The 19486-nt window shown below is 32.4% G+C and overlaps 2 protein-coding genes across 3 annotated transcripts in view; one reads left to right on the top strand and one right to left on the bottom strand.

Annotated features, from left to right (window-relative positions):
- Positions 1-14006, top strand: part of LOC148619681 (p53 and DNA damage-regulated protein 1-like) — a 41198-nt gene extending 27192 nt beyond the window's left edge. For both annotated transcript variants that reach the window (XM_088579844.1, XM_088579843.1), the window contains exon 4: positions 13661-14006. In XM_088579844.1, the coding sequence (XP_088435970.1) occupies positions 13661-13818 (158 nt within the window). In that variant the 3' untranslated portion in view covers positions 13819-14006. The remainder of the gene's footprint in view (positions 1-13660) is intronic.
- Positions 1110-5100, bottom strand: LOC148619682 (neuropeptide FF receptor 2-like). Its single transcript, XM_088579839.1, has one exon. It carries the CDS (start codon positions 4504-4506, stop codon positions 3463-3465), a length of 1044 nt encoding a protein of 347 aa, XP_088435965.1. The 5' UTR covers positions 4507-5100; the 3' UTR covers positions 1110-3462.
- Positions 14007-19486: the final 5480 nt, after the last annotated feature.

Genomic DNA, 19486 nt, shown 5'->3' with positions numbered 1-19486 from the left:
AATGATAGAGAAAGTCAGAAAAGTATGGAGTATCACTAGATGATTTTCAAATTGGTATATGTCTTTATATAGATGAAAGAGATATTGGTTGCTGTCCATTACCAACTTCCTGTTTTTGGGGACTTTCCCATGCTTTTATTATATTGAATTAGTGAATGGGGTGTACCTAACACATTCTGCTTCATGAATATTACTGATCTTTGACTTCGAAAAATATGAAGTTATTTTTTTTGTTATTAAGTTCTTTTCAAATTATAGCAAATACGATTATGATATTCAAGGGATAGACTAGATCTTCCTTCAATAGAATGACCATTACCAGGTAAACTTACCTGGACAATTAAAAGGGAGATTTAAACTATCATATTTCATGTCTATTTAAATCTTTATAATGATACAAAGTTGAGATCCCCTTCTCAATTGTCCAGTTAAATTTCCATACAAATTCATCAAGTGATTGTATCAAACGAAGACAACTCTGCCCCCTGAAGTTAACTATATTACTTGCTGTAAGTGACTTCATGTAAATGTTGTAGATATGGAAGCAAACATCTTCTTAATTTTGGTATAGCAGTTACAGATATTTTAGTTAGATGCCAAATCAAATTGGTTTTTGATATAAAATTATGTTTGTAAACAGTTTTTTTTTTTTTTAATTTATGTTAAATCCAAGTTGCCATTTTTATCGTAAATATTTATGCTATAATAATTCTGGTTAGATTTGTTATGGTTTGGTACAATATTACTGCTTTCATTTGCAACCTGTGTGGGACTATGAGTATGTAGACTATGTATTGTTACGTGAGACTCTCAAAGTCTTCGTTTACTTTTACAAATAGAATTTTAAAGCATTTATTTGACAAAATTATAACAACAATAACAAGACCAACATAATATATCACAAATATTATTATTTATGTTTTCTACAGTTTGATCACAATAGCCATTTAGCATATGGCTTATTACCAGTAATAGTAAAAACAAGCATTGTAAAAATTGTGGTCAATTTACTTAAATAACTAGAAAGATACAAAACTCCTTTTCCATATTTAAACATTATTGACAATATATAAGTGAGGGTTTCAGAATATTGTCCATAACATATTCACAAGATGTTAAAAAAATGTTATAGGAATTAAAAGGGTGAAAGAATTAAAGATTTTAGGAAATATTAAGTGTAATTTTACAGAAAAGGTTTAAACTAGGCAAACATTAAAATGTAAAAGTTTACATTACTCCCAAAACAATATCTGGAATGTTTTTATTTGTTTGTTATATCATAGAAGAACTTCAGGTAAGGGGAAATTATCTCTATCAAATATATTTATAGAATAGAAGAGCGCAATTATTCACAATGCAATTTCAGTATGAGGGGTCCTCACTTCCACTAAAATCTAAAAATAGATCCGGGTGAAATTTCTCTAATCTAAGGCAATGTTGTTAAAATACACCCATATAGCTTTTTGAAATAAAAACCACCATGTCATTCGGCGTTTCTGCCCGTAAATTAAGGTTCAAAAAGAAGGATACTTTTTTAAACATCAATTTTTCAGTAGCCACCCTAAGCCTTAAGTGCTCCATAAAATAAACATATATGGGCTGCTAGCTTTCAAATTCGATACTTTTGGTTCCTTACTGTTCATACTATTTTTTCATGAAAATATCTTTTTTATTATCCACCAATTGTGAACTTTTCTGTATTTTCCACTGGGCTGTATGTTGGGGTAAAGATTTGGCTGAATACCGAGGAGACATAATTGCACTATTGTAACCTATAGAACAAATCAGTCGGTTTTAAAACAAACTGTTGCTAGAAGAAACGATATGTCAGCCTATATGAACTTCAAAATTGGGCATAAAAATCTTCGATGAATCTTTGTTGAATTTTAAGATTTTTTTTCTGCACCCTACTCTCAGCAGAAAATTTGCTTGAAATTCTCGTGATTTTTAGGAACAATATGGTACTGCTTTCTATGACCTAACTTATGTGGAGTAATATTGCTACGGGATTTGGCAGGATCACAAGTGCTGGACATGCAGAGTAATGAGCCATTCAATTTCGTGGTTATTTCAGCGAATTTTTAACCTTTATCTTGAAATAATGGATTTCAGAATACTGAGGAGACGTAATTGTGCTATTGTAACCTTTAATGCTAGGCTGCCTCTATTTTGAATTTTTAAAATCATACTTGGGATTGCAGAAATACCATAATTAATTGGGTGAGAAGACAGATTCTCTAATAAGTTATATCAAATAACTATGTCAAAAATTGAAAACAATCATCTGCTGAAATTTTTTCAAATGTATATAATAGCACTATATTATGTATCATCCCAAGTTCTTTGACACCACCAATCTGACAATCATCCTGAAGATTTAGTTATGACATGCTATGAAAAAAAAGTATTTTATTTCATTACCACTGATGAGAACAGGAAACAATATGATGATTTAAGAATAATTTTTACGATGTTCTCCTTTACAACATGTTTCAGGAAATGTACACCCAATCTGAAGCACAACAAATTGCATTTTAAAAAAGTTAAAAAAAAGAAATAATTGAAAAATAATTGGATTTTTGGAATAGGGAGTAACAATATTAACAAGGAAAGGTCGTCATGCTGTTGTCAACCTCCACACTCAGAAATATTACCATCCTATAATTACCTGTATATTGTATTACATAATTTAATACATTTACTTGTTAAGCCTGTCTGATTTTTTTTCTATGGTAAGCTTTTCTTTTGAAATTGAGGATAGAACATGTTAACCACAAATATGCATATCAGATAAACCTTGTTATGTGTACCTTTCAGGTAAAAATAAATTACAAATTCTGCAAAATGTGCAGGAAAAGTGAGGGTCTACCAAAGTGCCTATCTCTATCTGTTTAAGCTTTTACAGGTTAAGTATATCTTTAGTTTTATGAGTATTGAAATTCACTTTTTCAACTTTTTAATGCACTTTAATAGAGTAAAATACCTGTGGATGATTAAAGACCCATGTTTTGTAATGTCAGATATTTAACATCATAAAGGGCAACTGAAGTGCATTTTTTATTTAATGTCAGAGTATTGTTTGCTAATCTGACAGTTATAAATAAAAAAATGTAAGGTTAAATTGCCTGGTTTAAAACAGCATTTCCACTTTTCACAATTATTATAATTAATATTCAGGAAATGATTTAGGTTTATACTGGCCATTACTTGTTTAAAATCATATGGTATTAGTACAAAACATAGAAAGAGACCAGACTGAACCTCTAAAAGTTAGTCAGTAATCTTTCTGTACTTAAAGTAGTTAGAAAATAGATTTTTTGTTTAAAATATTTCTTATCAAAGAGAAAAAGGAGCATTTAAAAATTTGTATTTAATATCTCACATAGTTTTTACACCGGGCTTATCAGTGTTTAACAAGTTTTTTAGGTAAAATGTTAATATTAAAATCATATTTTAAATTGGTCAGGCTAAAGACATCATCTCTGTTGAATCATTATTCAATTCTTTATCAAATTTTCGTTTACAAATCAAACTTATGATAATCCTTCCAAGTTTACGACAATGCTTGCGGAATCTAGCGTCACCAACATAGTAGACAAATATATTGACGACATTGTTTACAAAATATGACCTAAAAAGTAAAGGTAAAGTTCCTAAGACTAGAGGGCTTGGTGGGAAAATATCCCCCTGGATAAATGTAGTAATAGCATTCAGAGTCAAATGTGGAATATAACTTACAACATATGCAATAGTAATAGATAAAAATATTTTTGTCACAGTATGTTTGGCTTGCTTCTTACCATTGCCATTTTCAATTCGAAGAAGTCGGTTCATTCTGAAATGATCCCGTAACTCCCATATTATCCTTCCATAAAGATATATCAAGAGACAAAATACTGTTACAAAAATTACAAAAAGGAATGTTGCTTGAATAAATGGATACTTTGTCGTGCGAATGTCATCATCAGTTGAACAATCATATCCAGTTATATTTCCTGGAAAACTTTTCAAATGCTGTCCTTGTATAATAGCTGTTGGCCAAGACAGAAAGATTGAAACAGATATGGCCATTACACAACACATTTTAGCCATTTTAAGAGACATTTCCTCACTGAAGGGGAAACAGATCCTCCGGTATCTTCCAGCTGCCATAACTGTTAAAACTAATGCAGAACCAAGTTTAGCAACATCGCCAATGAATCGGGAAAATTTACAAAACACTTCACTATAGTACATATATGGAAAAGCATTGTCTACAATCTCAGATGGAATAGAAATAAAACAAGCTGTCAGATCTAAGATGGCCAGACATAAAATGTAACATCGGAAATTAGTTTTTTTGTATCTGGTCCCATACACAAGGAGTATTATTGTGTTACCCAATATTCCTATTGTAACTAGCATAGATAGGTATATAACTGTTGGAAGTCTCTGCTTTGCTTCTGCATCATTTAACTGTTGTAGTGTTAGATAGATTGTCTGGTTTGATACATTGGAGTCCACCATTTTCTGTTGTTACATGAATGGTGAAATCTATATTTACTCCTTGTAGATAGTAAGAAATTCTGTTTTTTAGTAACAATTGCAGGAACTTACCGTTGATTCACAATAGTACAGGAATTGTTTCCTCAAGAATTTTCAATGCATTTTTATGTACAAGGACACATTTTCACTTATGATTAGCTCAAAGTACATTGTTTTTTGCTTAAAATCATTTAAAATTTTAAATAAATGCACTAAATTTTACCTTGTACTATTGTCAGTTGTTCTTACTTTTATAATATTATCCTATGTCAAATAACACTTATTAGTGATTATCCAAGTTGAAAAAGGGTGCTAAACAAATAGTACCCGGTAATCCTATGACAGTTATCAAACTCAAACTGCCCTCAACACAAACATATAGCCTTAAATATACTGACTTCGCGCTTTTCACACAAAATTTCAATGCATCCTAAACTTTTGAGTACATCTAACAAAGTTCTCTACACTTTATCAGCCATATCACTTAGACTCTATAGTAACGTAATGCTATTGGTTGACTGATCACGTAGTGGCAGTGTCACAATCCTTTACGATAGTTTTATCAATTGACTACCTGTACCAGTATCTCTGTACTATATGGTTATTATAGTGAGAAACAAGATGTGGGAGGTTATTGAGGTGTCACGTAATACCAGTGTCTTAATTCTTTATTCAATTATCTTTTTGTTTAAAAAGTAGATTTAATAAAATAAGACTTGCTAATCAAGGATAAGTGCTGAGGGTATTGATAACATTATGGTATAATTGTATAATTTTTAAATGACTTTAAATTTAATCCAAGCTTATTTTTAAAGATCAAATTCTGGGAAAAAATAATAATAAGTGTGAGGATATTTTTAATTGATTTTAGTTTAGGAATAGATATGAATATTGCGAGATTTTGTTTCAGAATTTTCCTTCTATTTATTTTCAGATTTGTGTCATTCAAAAAGATATCAAAATTTATTCTTATGCAGCTTTATATGTGGGTTAAATTTGAAAGGTTTGCATGTAAATATTCCATTAGAAAAGTTTTAATTTCCTGGGTATATTGATCAGGCTTAGATTAATTACACTTAATACAAGGTCTCAACTTGAACGAGAATTGCAATATGCCATTGTATATGAACAATTTGTAGCATAGGAGAATTGTATTGCAGCTTATCCCTTACATGCTCCTATTCCATTCTTTTACTTCTGATTTTATTGAATGAAAATTGTCAATAACTATGATATACCACTACTTTGCTGCAAAATATCATCTGTTAAATTTAGCTTAGGAAAATGTCAATTTTTTTGCAACCTGTTTCTTGCATGCTCCTACTTAGACTTGTGACCTTATTGAACAAGAAAACTGTGAAATTACTTTAATTCGTGGATACCCATTTTCGTGAATTAGGGAAGAAACACAAGTTTGTGGATTCTTAAATTTGTATTTTTGAGGTTTTCAGTATGAACATCAATGGGATTTGCCTTTTCGTTTGGAACTAAATTTTGTGGTTAGGCATACCCATGAAAACCATGAAAATTAGTACCCCATGAACAATAATACTTTCACAGTAGTGTAAATTATGATAAACATTTACCCCTACTTTGCTGAAAAATATCATCTATTGAACTATAACAAAGGAACTTAATTAACCTCTTGATCATTGAGGTGAAACATTCTGAAGACTTAAAGACTTGATTATATAGGTGGAGTGATACAGTAGCTCCAGGCAGACTGTACATTACACCTTTGTTTCACTCACATGAAGTGTGAAAAATATGCCAGTTATATGGTAGATTTTCTGTTATATTTGACACTGTACTTAGTAAATACAGACCCCTTACCATTTGACAGGACGTGAATTCTAGACAATGAAATTTACCCTATTCTAACCTGTATAAGTGTGACAAACATTCATGCCAGCTGGTAACATCATGTGAAACTTAAATGAACACCCTAGGTTTAATAAATGTTCTCTTAGCATATTTGACTGTAGTTTAAAGTACCAGCATTTACCACCCTGGTAATAGTGTATCAGCTTCTTCTGTAATGATCCTTTGAATTATAAATACAAGATAATCATTATTCTGGTGAACTTTTACTAGGGTTTTCAGCATAAGTTTTAAGGAGGTAGACGTAGGGTAAGGGACATAACTCTTGAAATCAGTGATATGTTTGGATCATATTCAATTTCACCAAAGCCTATCAAGTTTTCATTTGAAGCAGAATAAAACCAATCTAAGTTACCTGATGCTTTCATTTGAGCAGAATGAAATCAATCCAAGTTTCTTTGATGCTTATATGAGATTGATGTAAAATATTGAATGCAAACATTCAAATGATTTGTAAGAGTTATGTCCCTTATCTCCTTAGAAAGGCTGTTATTCCAGTTCAGATTTTACTTACATATATTGCTTAATAATCATATGCTTAAGTAACTTTTACAAACCACTATGGAATGTTGATTGTTCATGTGCAAATAAAAAATCTGTATTTTTGATTGAAATATGATATAGATAGATAGATGTCCTATTCTGACAGTTCAAGTCAGTTACTATGTGATTTTAATAGGCATTCATTATGTTTTGATTTTTGCTGTGGTTTGTCATTTTATTTTGGTACTTAGATGTATTGTTTTATAATGGTCATGTTATAGTTTTACCAGGTACCAGTTTTTTTTATTAGAGTGTAAATCAGTTTATACATGTGTTTAGTAGAACTTCATTAGGTTGTGATTAATCAGCTTTTGTTCAAGGTCATTTGTGTTATGCATACAAAAAAGCAGTCATTGAACCTTTCAGAACCTGTAAATTAGTCTATGTAAATTATTTGTACATTACTTTGACAAAAGGCTATGTAAGGTTAACTTGTAATAAAATGTCTTTATTGATTTTTTTTATACCCTAACTGAATGAGTGGGTGGTATATTCGAATAACCTTGTCCATCCCATCCAAATTTTGTCACAATTATCTTGACTACCATGGATGACTTTATTTCAGATTTGGTGTGTGGCATCTTTATGTAAAAGGGGCATAAATTGTAAGCAATTTTGGTTGCTGCCAAGTATCAACTTCCTGTTTCATAGGGTTTTCCCATTTTCACTTTATGGAATGATCTAGAAAATTTTGTCACAAAAATTCACTTCTACTGGACAGATCGATTTAAAATTTAGATATTAGCTTTATATAGATGGTTCTTTTATTGTTTTAATGTTGCTGTCCAATATCAGTAGGGTATACTTAGTAGACAATGCAAACAACTATGTTATTTTTTAATTTTGTAGTTCAATATTGACCAAAGAAGCACATGAGCTGTTGCCACATAATTTGCATTCAGTGTCATCTGCACAAACATTAACTTTTATTTTGAATTATTTCTGCAATCACTGAAATCAATTGTAACTGGATTTTGTTGGTCACAAACATCTTTTGGTTATCTACTTAAGATATAGTGTTTGCTAAATGACAATCAAGCATAAAACATTTCTATTTTTAGAAACAGAGGGAAGCTATTAATTTCATCTTACATTTCTATAACTGTACAAAACACGTGAAAAAATAAATTTTATTTTCTTTCCTTAGCTTAAAGTGTTCGACAGTATCTTCCATTTGGATGAAGTGTAACATTAAGACAATGAACAAGAATTATTGCTGTCATGATTTTTGCTTTTTTTTACTTCAATTTTAAAAACCATAATGGAAAAAAACAAATTTCAATTAATGAAATTATCATCATGAATAAGTCACAAAATTTTCAAAAGAATCATTGTTGGAGTTATTACCCTTGAAAGAGTTATTTCCCTTTAAATGCCACTTGTTACTGATTGTGCTGTTTTACTATTTTTACTCTGTAAATGTTTCATTTGAGCTTTGTTATATAGCTTACCCTACCTGGTGTATTGTCGGGATATAAAAAAGTGTGTGGGTTGCTCGTGTATATTTTCATTTGCCCTTTTTCTGTTGCATGTTGTTTCAGGCCTTGTTTGTGTGTTGTATATGTCTCACTATATATATACAAACCCCTTAGATGAATGAAGATTGGTTTGGTGTCTTCATAATTTATTTTATCTTTCTCTGCAATGGTGTTTATAAGATATCAGATTGTGTTGCTCAGTATTGCAGTAGGATACTGATTACAGAATAAAAACTTCAGCCAGACATATGATTTGGAATATTTGCCCTATATAATGAAACATGTCTTAGCTGAACCCTAAATAAACCTGTCTAAAACAAACACTTTTTTGAAGTCCCTTCATATCAATTTAGATGTTAAATTTAACACCTGTCTAAACAGAACATATTCTATAAACCAAATGGTGTTCGGTAGAGACAGGTATCATTGTTATTATTTATAACAACAGAGATTATTGCTTTAATTGACCATCCTTGTCAGCACAGACAGAATACTGATTAGATTTAGTTCTGATTGTCTTGTTTCTTTACTTCTAATGAGATTGCACCCATTAGTATAGTCTATGTGCTAATATCGGTTTGTTGAAAATGAGAAAAAGATGTGCTTTGCAACACTGTGTAATGATAAATATTCCTCATAAATTTCTTATTAGCTCACCTGACCATAGGCTCCATTGAGTTTATGACATTGTGTCCTTCATACAATTTTTGTAAGTACTTACAGCCACTACAGGTATAATGTTTAGATGCACCTTTATCTATTTTTGGTATTACTTGATCAAACAAACATGGGTTAGTGGCTATTTTAGCTTTTGATTTACTAAGTTTAAGCACTTTGAAACTACATATGCCTATGTTTTAAAAGTTTATTAGATTGTTTATAACTTTGGAATCAACAAGCTATTCACTTTTTATGTAGCTGAGGTGGTTCCTGGAGTGAGTGTTGACTCAACCTTTAAAGTATACTTGGCCAATTGTATTAAAAATGGGGTCGGAGAATGAATCTATCCTCTATAAGATGGTTGCCATTGGCCATCAGAGCTTCTGTTGGAACGACTTTTAATTTCAATTCCTCTGAAGCTACAAGTACCAATGTTTTCAAAATAACATGATTGATTTTAATAGATATCTCCAATAACATCAACATCAGCTTCACTTTACACATTGTGATTTATATATATCAAGGTTAATTTGAGGGACAAGTGTGTCATATAATTTATAATACAGTAAGGAAATTAAGTTCTGACTATTAGCTCACATTTCACATCTGTATTCTTCCAAATCAAGTGTACACCAGGCAATCCTGTCCAAATTGGTCTGAATATGGTTCTGTAATTTCCGGCATACATATTGAATTACCCTTAAAGTGGATAAAGCATAATTCATAAATTGGATTTGCTACTGAGGCTTCAAGAGAAGAAAAAAAAATCCAATTTATAGAATTATTCAAGCTTGATATCATCCATAAAAAAATACCCTTTAAAACCAAGATGTTAAAACATTTCAGATTTTTATCTAAACCAAAAAAGAGTTAGCTTTCCCTTTTTAACATATAACAAGGAAAGGGTTTTCTATTCATCTTATTGTTTGAACAAGGTGTGGGAAATTTCTCAGCATTTGCTGATGGCCAATAGACTGCCTTTGGCTTTTATTCACGGTTTGAATGGGTTGTTGCTTCTAAATCACATTCCCTATTTCCACTTCATTTTATATTGAATACTTTGATGAGAATGATCACTACTACAAAGTCAGAAAGTTCTCACATACCTTAGTTATGTGGGTCTGAATTTTGTACTTCACTTTTGTTTGTTAATTTGTTTGTTTTTTTTAAAAAACCGTATGTATAATGCTTTTGATCTTTCTGTCCATTAGGCTATTTGTCTGTCAGTCTTAACATGTTGTCATATGGATAACACCTCCATATTATTATCAATTTCTTTCAAACTTTGGGCCCCGTGCAGGTCCGGGTATTAAAAGAATAGGCCTGCAGCAGCACTAAGCTTGTCGTAAAAGGCGACTAAATAGTGCTCAGAACCCTAGCCGGGGCTAGGGCACTCTGCCCACAGAGCAACTGGGATGTGTGCCCCAGGTGGTGGAATGGGGTACCCCTGGCGTGTTACATGCTGGGGTTGTCAGGCTATAATACGGAAAACCTGACCGCAAACCATAGTGGAGCACAGTGTTGGGAAAGATGGCACGTTCCTCACACTTTAAAGAACCCTACTGCGGTATTTTCCCGGAGTAGGAACTATAGGGCTCCGCCACAGGAGGCTAAATTGCCCGACCCTACCCATCTCTCCCTATTTCCAGTGGCAATCAAAATTTGTCGACCCTATTGTGCTTGTGTCCCATCCCTTTTTCATTTCATCATCATTTCATGTTCATTTTATCATCAATTTCATGTTCATTGTCTGAATATAGCTGAAATATTGCTTCTCGGACGGTAAACCCCAACAAACAAACAAACAAAACTTTCAAACTTTGGTGAACAGACAGTAGCTATTTAAACTTGGATTGGTTTTGGGGTATTGGGACTAATTTATTCTGAACAATACAAATGTGAAAGTGTAGGGGTATTGCGAGCATGCTTACTAGGATTCTTTAATTTCATTTTTTTCTTTATCTTAGAATATTCATCTATCTAACATTGGAATAAGTTGTCCCTGGAACAATGTATTTTCATTGTTTTAAATGTTTTTTTTTAAATCTTTTGTTACTGAACAGCATGTTTGAATTTTAAATAAAGAAATATGATATATAACAGTAGGAGTTTCCTCGTATAGTAGAGTGGTAATTGGTTTCAATTGAAATCTTCATTTTTTCTGAGAATGATGTAAAGTAATGTAGTGAAACCTAATGGCATGGCAATTAACATACTGCTTTGTAATGAGTTTAATGGAATTTCATGGTTAGGTCTCAATTTTCTTAATTTTTCAATGGACAAACTCCATTTAATTCCAGATGAATTATTATGCTACTATTTCTATAGTGAATCTTAACCAGGGATTCAAATTAACATTGAAGGAATGAAAGTTATAGACAAATTGTAATTTAAAGCCTTACTTCATGCTTAAGGATGGTAAAAATAATTGTATTTGATCAGAGACCTGTAATATCTAAATATCTCAGGTTCCTTTTTAATTTTAGGAAAGACAAGCTGTTTGTACCCACAAAAATGTTTGTTGTTGTATAATAGTATGGTGCTTGCTTTGTAGATACTAGGGTTTTGTACAGTAACTTGAGTATCAGTGAATAGATCTGTATGAAAGTGTACCCCAATGTCCCATACCACACAAGGAAGCTCAAGGCTGATTTTGGTCTAAAACAAGCAATGTGAAAATTTTCTTTTTCTTAATTTTCTTAATTTTCTTACTTATTCAGTTGGGTTTACTTTAATTCTTGTTACATGTAACAGGGGTGGAGCCTTTGAAAAGAAGGGGCGCCAGCTGTGGTTCCTCAGATAAAGGGGTGCTAGGGCATTCTTTGCCATATTTGTCCAATTTTCAATAAAAATGGTGGTGCCAACCCATTGCACCATTCTCTGTATCCTCCAATGTGTAAACCTTTTTGATATGCTGAATGTTTTGTGTGGATTTTTTTTATGTTTTCATTAATGTAGATGGCCAAAATTAAATTTTATTTGATTTCATAAAAAACCTTGAGTTTCTTTGATATGCTGAATATTACTGTGCATTTAGAACTAGAACTTTGGTGCCTGTTTTCAGGTAATATGTCCTTGCTTATTTATGAACTTTCTGTCTGCCTAGGCTTTAGATTTTTTGGCATATGATTGTATGTACCATGATGACCTACATAAAACCTATGACATATAGTTCATCTCTATGTAAATTTTAAGCTATACATTCCTTACCTATTTTTGTCTGTTAATAAGTCTTAGATCTTTGGCTGTTTAAATGTGACACCATGGATCACTATATTATATACCATGAAGAGCTTCTCGTGACCTAGCTGTTTGATCTCAAGGCCAAATATGTCTATTATTTCACTCTCTTAGCTTAATATGTTGATCAAGGAAAGTATTTTCTTAGCTGAAATTAGTTCCATTTGAGTATAATTACAGTGTAGGATAACACTTTGTTAAAATACTTTTGAATGTGATAACTTTTGGACAGGTTTAAAAAAAATTGGGAAAAAAGATGGAACAGAACCAAATTTGTAAATGTGTGTACAGTTGGAGACTGTTTAACTATCAATACAGTTTTTTTCCAGAAATAAGTAATTGATTGACATTCATTTTATACATATTAGGAAAATTAGTTCTAAATAGTATGGGAAATGCATATGTATGATTATAATTTTATTTATTATCATGGAATCATTTAAATTTTGTTCATGGTATAATTTTCACAAAAAAAAAAACCCCAAAAAAACAGTACTAACAGCATTTTGAATCTATAATGTACTTGATAGACAAGCAGTTTGAACCGAAAATCCATCATCATTTTGAAAAAATCTTAAAAACACCTAGAGTTCAATAAAGTTCGAAATTGTGGAATGTTGGGATGATTCAAAAGAATTTGTAGAATATTAAATTACAAAAGTGCACAATTCAGCTTTCCATGTGTATCAAAACAATTGTAGGTATTTAATCATAAGTTGTAACACTAGCTGTATTGAAAGACCATCTAAACCAACAGTGATTTTATCTGCATTAAATTGCCTCCAAAATATGACTGTTTCCCCAAAAAGAATTTGTCAATAGGCCCTAATAAGATAAGAAATTTCCCAAATGGATGTCTATAGGTTATGGTGTTTCAATTAACAGTGATAAATTGTCTAAATTATAAGACTTATTTTTTTATATCAGCTATAAAATTAATCATTTTTACTACAAATTCAAAGGTTTGTAACAGTTATTCCAAAGATCCAGATTTAAGAATTGATGCATATTTTCCCAATGATAAAAGAAAGAATGAGGTAGTTTCGAAAAAGGCCTATATCAATTACTAAAAACATTCATAAAGTAAAGGAAAAGATTATATTTCCAAATTTAGCTTAGTCTATCTGGAATCTGTCTAGTCTTTGTATACATTTGATTGCAGAAATTACGTAACTGGTTCTGATACAAACAGCAATACTGCCGTCACAACTAATGGTAATTAATATTTCATGTCCCTAGGACACCAATTCAAATTGAAATTGGATGTATCTTTCTAGAAAAATAGTCTGCAGCTATCAAAGGAGATGAATAATTATTTTACTTTCTATTTTCAGACTTTGAAGAACTTGATGATAAGATAAACACATTAAGACGAGAACTCAAACCAAAAGTCAGTAAATTATATGACATGGAGAAAAAAGATGACATTAAAGGATTCAATCTTAATCCCTTGTCAAAAGAGGAGCTGAAATCCATCCATGAACTGATATGATGGATATGGAATTGATATTGTGTTCTATTATGGTCCCTAGATTCAGCTTTGCCTTACATCTGGCAAATTTAGTGAGGAGAAAGTTCCATCAGCCGAGTTGTCTCAATATTACTATTCGATCCATCATTTAGCTGTGACGTAAATGAGTTTTAATATCAGTTGAGCAAAATAAATTATGAATGTTTTTACCGTTTGTTAGTGAAAATTTATGACTAGTGAAATGACAGTTTTTTTTGTTTTGTATTATATTCATGTTACTACTATGTCTTTCACATCAGTTTATTGACATCGTTTGGAATTGATCAGCTATTGGAATCCCTTCTCTAGTGTTCATTGTCATACAGGATGATAAGTAATTAAATGATAACGACATTCACAGTTCCAACAACAAAACCCTAGAATTTCATTACTTTATTTCATTATTTATCAATAAATTACAAAAAATAAAGATAATCGAAAGCTATTAGATCTAACTATGTACTGCAAAGTGTTAATGAAATGTAAACAAAAGACCAGTAATTTAGGAAAAAAGTCAATTTTTGATGAGACAAATTGGAAAGGAATTCGATGAAGTGGATTAATGCAACGATTGGTCTGTTATCTTGAGAAAAAAATATATCGTATAGTACAATAGTACAATAGTACAAGCAACTGTACATGTCATGCCATAAACTGATTTGAAAATACATATAGTTTATTCCCTGCAGTTGGCTGGTGAATATTTATTTTGTGGTTTTCTTGTTCTCTGTTGGACATAAGTATTGTATGTAATCACGTGTCTTCTAATTTTTTTTTTTTTTTATTTCTGATTTAGTTTACTTCAGTAAGATTGCCTACTCTTAAAGGCTAAGGCACAGACCATTTTTTTCTCAAGTTGGGGGGTTGCCTGGGAATTTTATTTTGAGATAGAATTATTTTTGTGCAAGTACAAAAATATTTAATTTTTTTAGCAGCAACTGTAGTTAGTTTTTTTATTTAAAAATCTATATTGTTAGGTGAGAGGGGAATATTAAATCATAATATTTTTTTCTGTCCATGGCTGGATAAACATTTTTTTGTTGCTCCTATTGAGAATAGCTATTTTTTTTTAAAAAGATTCCAGCCCCACCCCCATCAGTATAAAAATGATTGATGCCTTAATAGTACCCTCTAGTGCATTTGCTATGACCCATTCAGTTACTCTTGGGAATTTTTATTATTGTACTTTATTACATACAAACTTATTTACAAGTCAGCTTGAAAATCTTTCTCTTTTTGTAACCTCATATTTTGAGAATTTGGATATTTCCTCTAATATACTGTAAACATATTTATTTACGTGGTTGCTAATTTTCGTGGATTCTGTCAAGTGAACATATTTGCGGGTATCAACTTTCACAGTTTCAAAATAATGATTAGCTTTATGTAGTGTTAAAAAATCAATTTCGTGTGTACTATTTTACACTGTTTTCTGTCCACTATGAAAATAGTAAAAATTAGTACATTTACAGTATTATTTATTTCAGTTATTTAATAGGTGGGTATATTTCAATGTCCATATGAGGTGTTGTAAGAATAGAAATGACCTAAACTAAGATGATATTGTTTTCCCAGTTACATATTTCTGAAAAATATCTTCCATTTTTTTTCAGATCTAATGGAATTTAAGGAATCATGTCCTAGTGCCACAAAACTTGAAAAGTCGCTTTAGTCTGAAAAACTTCTTAAATGAATTTCTAAGTCTTTGATTTGAGTAACCATGAAAGAACATTCTCAGACTTTATAAGCTATGATTTGTAACACTCATGCATGATTCATCAATGTTTGAGTGGAGGAAAAATTTGAGAAAAAAACTCAAATTAGGTATTTTATGAAATCTAGCTCAAATGTGGTTGGCATGGCATGTTCTGAACAGCTCTAGTCACTTTACTCCTTTTCCATACTTCGTTAAAATTACCTTGTTCATAAGATTTATTGACAAGAGGAATTACAAATAAGGCTGTATGTATTATTTATTGGCAACTTAGAAATTGTTTACTTTTGTATGGATTTATATCAGTTAAAAGGAGTCTCAAAATATTCTAGTGATATTGAGAATATTTTTATGTGGCGCTCTTCAGTCTTGTATGTGTTCTACTGCTGTGGTACTTAAGTTTCAGTGAGTCAATATTTGACCCCTTTCGACCTTTTCCAAGTACATAACAACACTGACATTTACTCATCAACAATGTCATCAGTCAGATTCCATCCCATATTAAAGCCTAACGTCAAATGTGGGCTTATTAATGACTCACTTAAGTATAGCGTGGAATAATGTATGGACTTCAGTACTTTACTTTAATGGAAACAAATAAACCGTGGAATTGTTGTTAATCTAGTTAACTGTAATCTGACAGGGCAATGATCTGTTTTAGCCTGATTTGGATAATACAAAAAAAAAGACGAGAGTTATTGCTGTATTTCTGATTAAAACATGAAATAATATCATGGAATTAAACAGTTGATCCTTGTAAATCCTTTTCCAAATAGATCATTTTATTGTACTCAGGTTGGTCATTAGTTGACCTTCTCTAAGTCACTAAAAAAGCTAATTATAACCCCACTCAATGAAAGGGTAGTATAATGGAATCACCACGTCTTCTCATCATTCCATCCATCTGTCCGAAATTTGTCATGGTTATCTCTGCTCCATAAAGATTTCCAATTCAGTAAGTATCTTAATATAGATGGGTCATACATTGTAAGTGATTTTGGGCTCTGTCCAATATGAACTTACTGTTCTGTGGGACTTCGCCATTCTTCACTATATGGAATGATAGAGAAATTTTTTGCCACAAAGATCTTCCAGTGGATGAATTGATTGAAAATTTAGTGTGTTGTTTAATAAAGATGAAGCATATGTTGTAAAAATATTTTATGATGTTTTATGTTTTTCTTTTTTTTACATTTTATGAAAGGTTGTGGTATTGCAAGTCTAATAAGACCAAAACTATCAAAGTCAGACATGGGACTACAAAGAAATGGCCATTTTTATATCATGCCCCTCAGTAATATTTTTCTTAAATTACTAAAAATGACAATTTTAGGTAACTTGTCATACCATTTTGATATCTATGATAATTCAAGAAGTTGTAGTAGTTGATCATTGTGAAAAAGGGAGAGATAACAACAATTAATATCATACCTATTTCATCACTGTGTGATTCTTAGTCTGTGCTGTATGACAGTTTGAGTACTTTGAATATCCCAAGCAGTGACGTTATATATTTCAGGGATGATGTCAAGTTATGAGTCAGTTTTACTGATAAAAATCTTGTTGCTATGTTGTTTTTTAAAATACCCTGTACAATACACCTCGTAAAATATAGCCAGATTACCAATATTACTATACTGATTTTATGAGAAAATGGAAATAATGACCAGGAAAGGCAATTTTCCTCAAAGTATGTATTTCTCTGAAATATGCCATAATTTAGTTCTCACTAACCACTTCTAATGTTTCTGTTACTTTACATGTAATTTCCAAAGTTTCACTGTGAATTCCGAGGACAAATGATGTTTAAAGTTGCATACCATTGTGAAGCTGGGAAAATAAGGCTTTCAAAATCATTATGCTAATGGTATGATGATTGTAGTAGAAATTATTCACAAAATTTACTTGAATAAATAATACTGAAAATCCACAGTTTTACCTTTTCTGCTAACTGACAGCATGAAGGCAAATTACTCACTCATGTAAACAATATTCATACACTTTTGCAGTAAATTAAATATATGGTTTTAAAGTACACATTCTCAGCTTTATTTTGATTACTTTTAATCAGAATACACACAAATAATGCACAAACAATGCATAGGTCTAGGTTCAGTGTGTTTTTGGTACTACATAGGAGGTGGCCATTTGACCCAGAAGTGGTTAGTGAGACCTAAGTGATTTTGGTTGTCTCTGATATCAACTTCCTGTACCATGTCTAGGATGACAGTGCATGCAAATTCATTTTGGTACAGTGGTACAGAGGGTTCTGAGGTTAGACACCCCTTCTGGAAAATATTGATTTTTGTGGTTTGATCATACAATCCACCAACACTGCAGATACCATACAATCTGGCCACACTGTTGGTATCATCACCCACACTACTGTTAGCATGCAGTCTACCCTCACTGCTGGTAGCATGCAATCCACCCACACAATCCACCAACACTGCAGATATCACAAAATCCATCATACTGCTTGTATCACATAATCAACCCACACTGCAAGTATCACACAATCCAACCACACTGCCAGTATACCATACCATCTGGCCACACTCTTGCTATCATCACCAACACTGCTGGTATCACACATTCCACCCACACTGCTCATATCACACAATCCACCAACACTGCAGATATCACACAATCCACCAACACTGCTGGTATCACACAATCCACCCACACTGCTCATATCACTGCAGATATCACACAATCCACCAACACTGCAGATATCACACAATCCACCCACACTGCTCATATCACTGCAGATATCACACAATCCACCAACACTGCAGATATCACAGAATCCACCAACACTGCTGGTATCACACAATCCACCTACACTGCTCATATCACTGCATATATCACACAATCCACCAACACTGCAGATATAACAGAATCCACCAACACTGCTGGTATCACACAATCCACCCACACTGCTCATATCACTGCAGATATCACACAATCCACCAACACTGCAGATATCACACAATCCACCCACACAGCTCATATCATACAATCCAATAACACTGCAGATATCACACAATCCACCCACATTGCTGGTATCACACAATCCACCCACACTGCTCATTTCACTTAAATATCACACAATCCACCAACACTGCAGATATCACATAATCCACCCACACTGCTCATATCATACAATCCAATAACACTGCAGATATCACACAATCCACCCACATTGCTGGTATCACACAATCCACCCACACTGCTCATTTCACTCAAATATCACACAATCCACCAACACTGCTGGTATCACACAGTCCACCCACACTGCTCATATCACTGCAGATATCACACAATCCACCAACACTGCAGATATCAGACAATCCACCAATACTGCTGGTATCACACAGTCCAGCCACACTGCTCATATCACTGCAGATATCACACAATCCACCAACACTGCTGTTATGACACAATCCACCCACACTGCTCATATCACTGCAGATATCACACAATCCACCAACACTGCAGATATCACACAATCCACCAATACTGCTGGTATCACACAATCCACCCACACTGCTCATATCACTGCAAATATCACACAATCCACCAACACTGCAGATATCAGACAATCCACCAACTCTGCTGGTATTACACAGTCCACCCACACTGTTCATATCACTGCAGATATCACACAATCCACCAACACTGCAGATATCACACAATCCAACAACACTGCTGGTATCACACAATCCACCCACAATGCTAGTATCACACAATCCTTCCAACTGCTATTATCACACAATTTACCGAAACTGCTAGTATAACACTGCTTGTATCATACAGTTCATCCCCACTACTGGTATACCATACAATCCACCCACACTGCTGGTATCATAAATTTCACCCCACTACATGGAAGAGATACTTAACTTCCCAATAAATAGTTAAGTACTTCACATT

This window comes from Perna viridis, chromosome 4, assembly GCF_037379345.1.
Source record: "Perna viridis isolate PV_CMFRI_1.1 ecotype Kerala chromosome 4, ASM3737934v1, whole genome shotgun sequence".
Taxonomy (NCBI): Eukaryota; Metazoa; Mollusca; class Bivalvia; order Mytilida; family Mytilidae; genus Perna; species Perna viridis.
Note: the sequence above shows the minus strand (reverse complement) of the source record. Positions and strands in the feature narration are given on the sequence as shown.

Bases quoted from the DNA above. Each gene is read 5' to 3' on its own strand.
- LOC148619682 (XM_088579839.1), bottom strand. From the start codon at position 4,506: ATGGTGGACTCCAATGTATCAAACCAGACAATCTATCTAACACTACAA.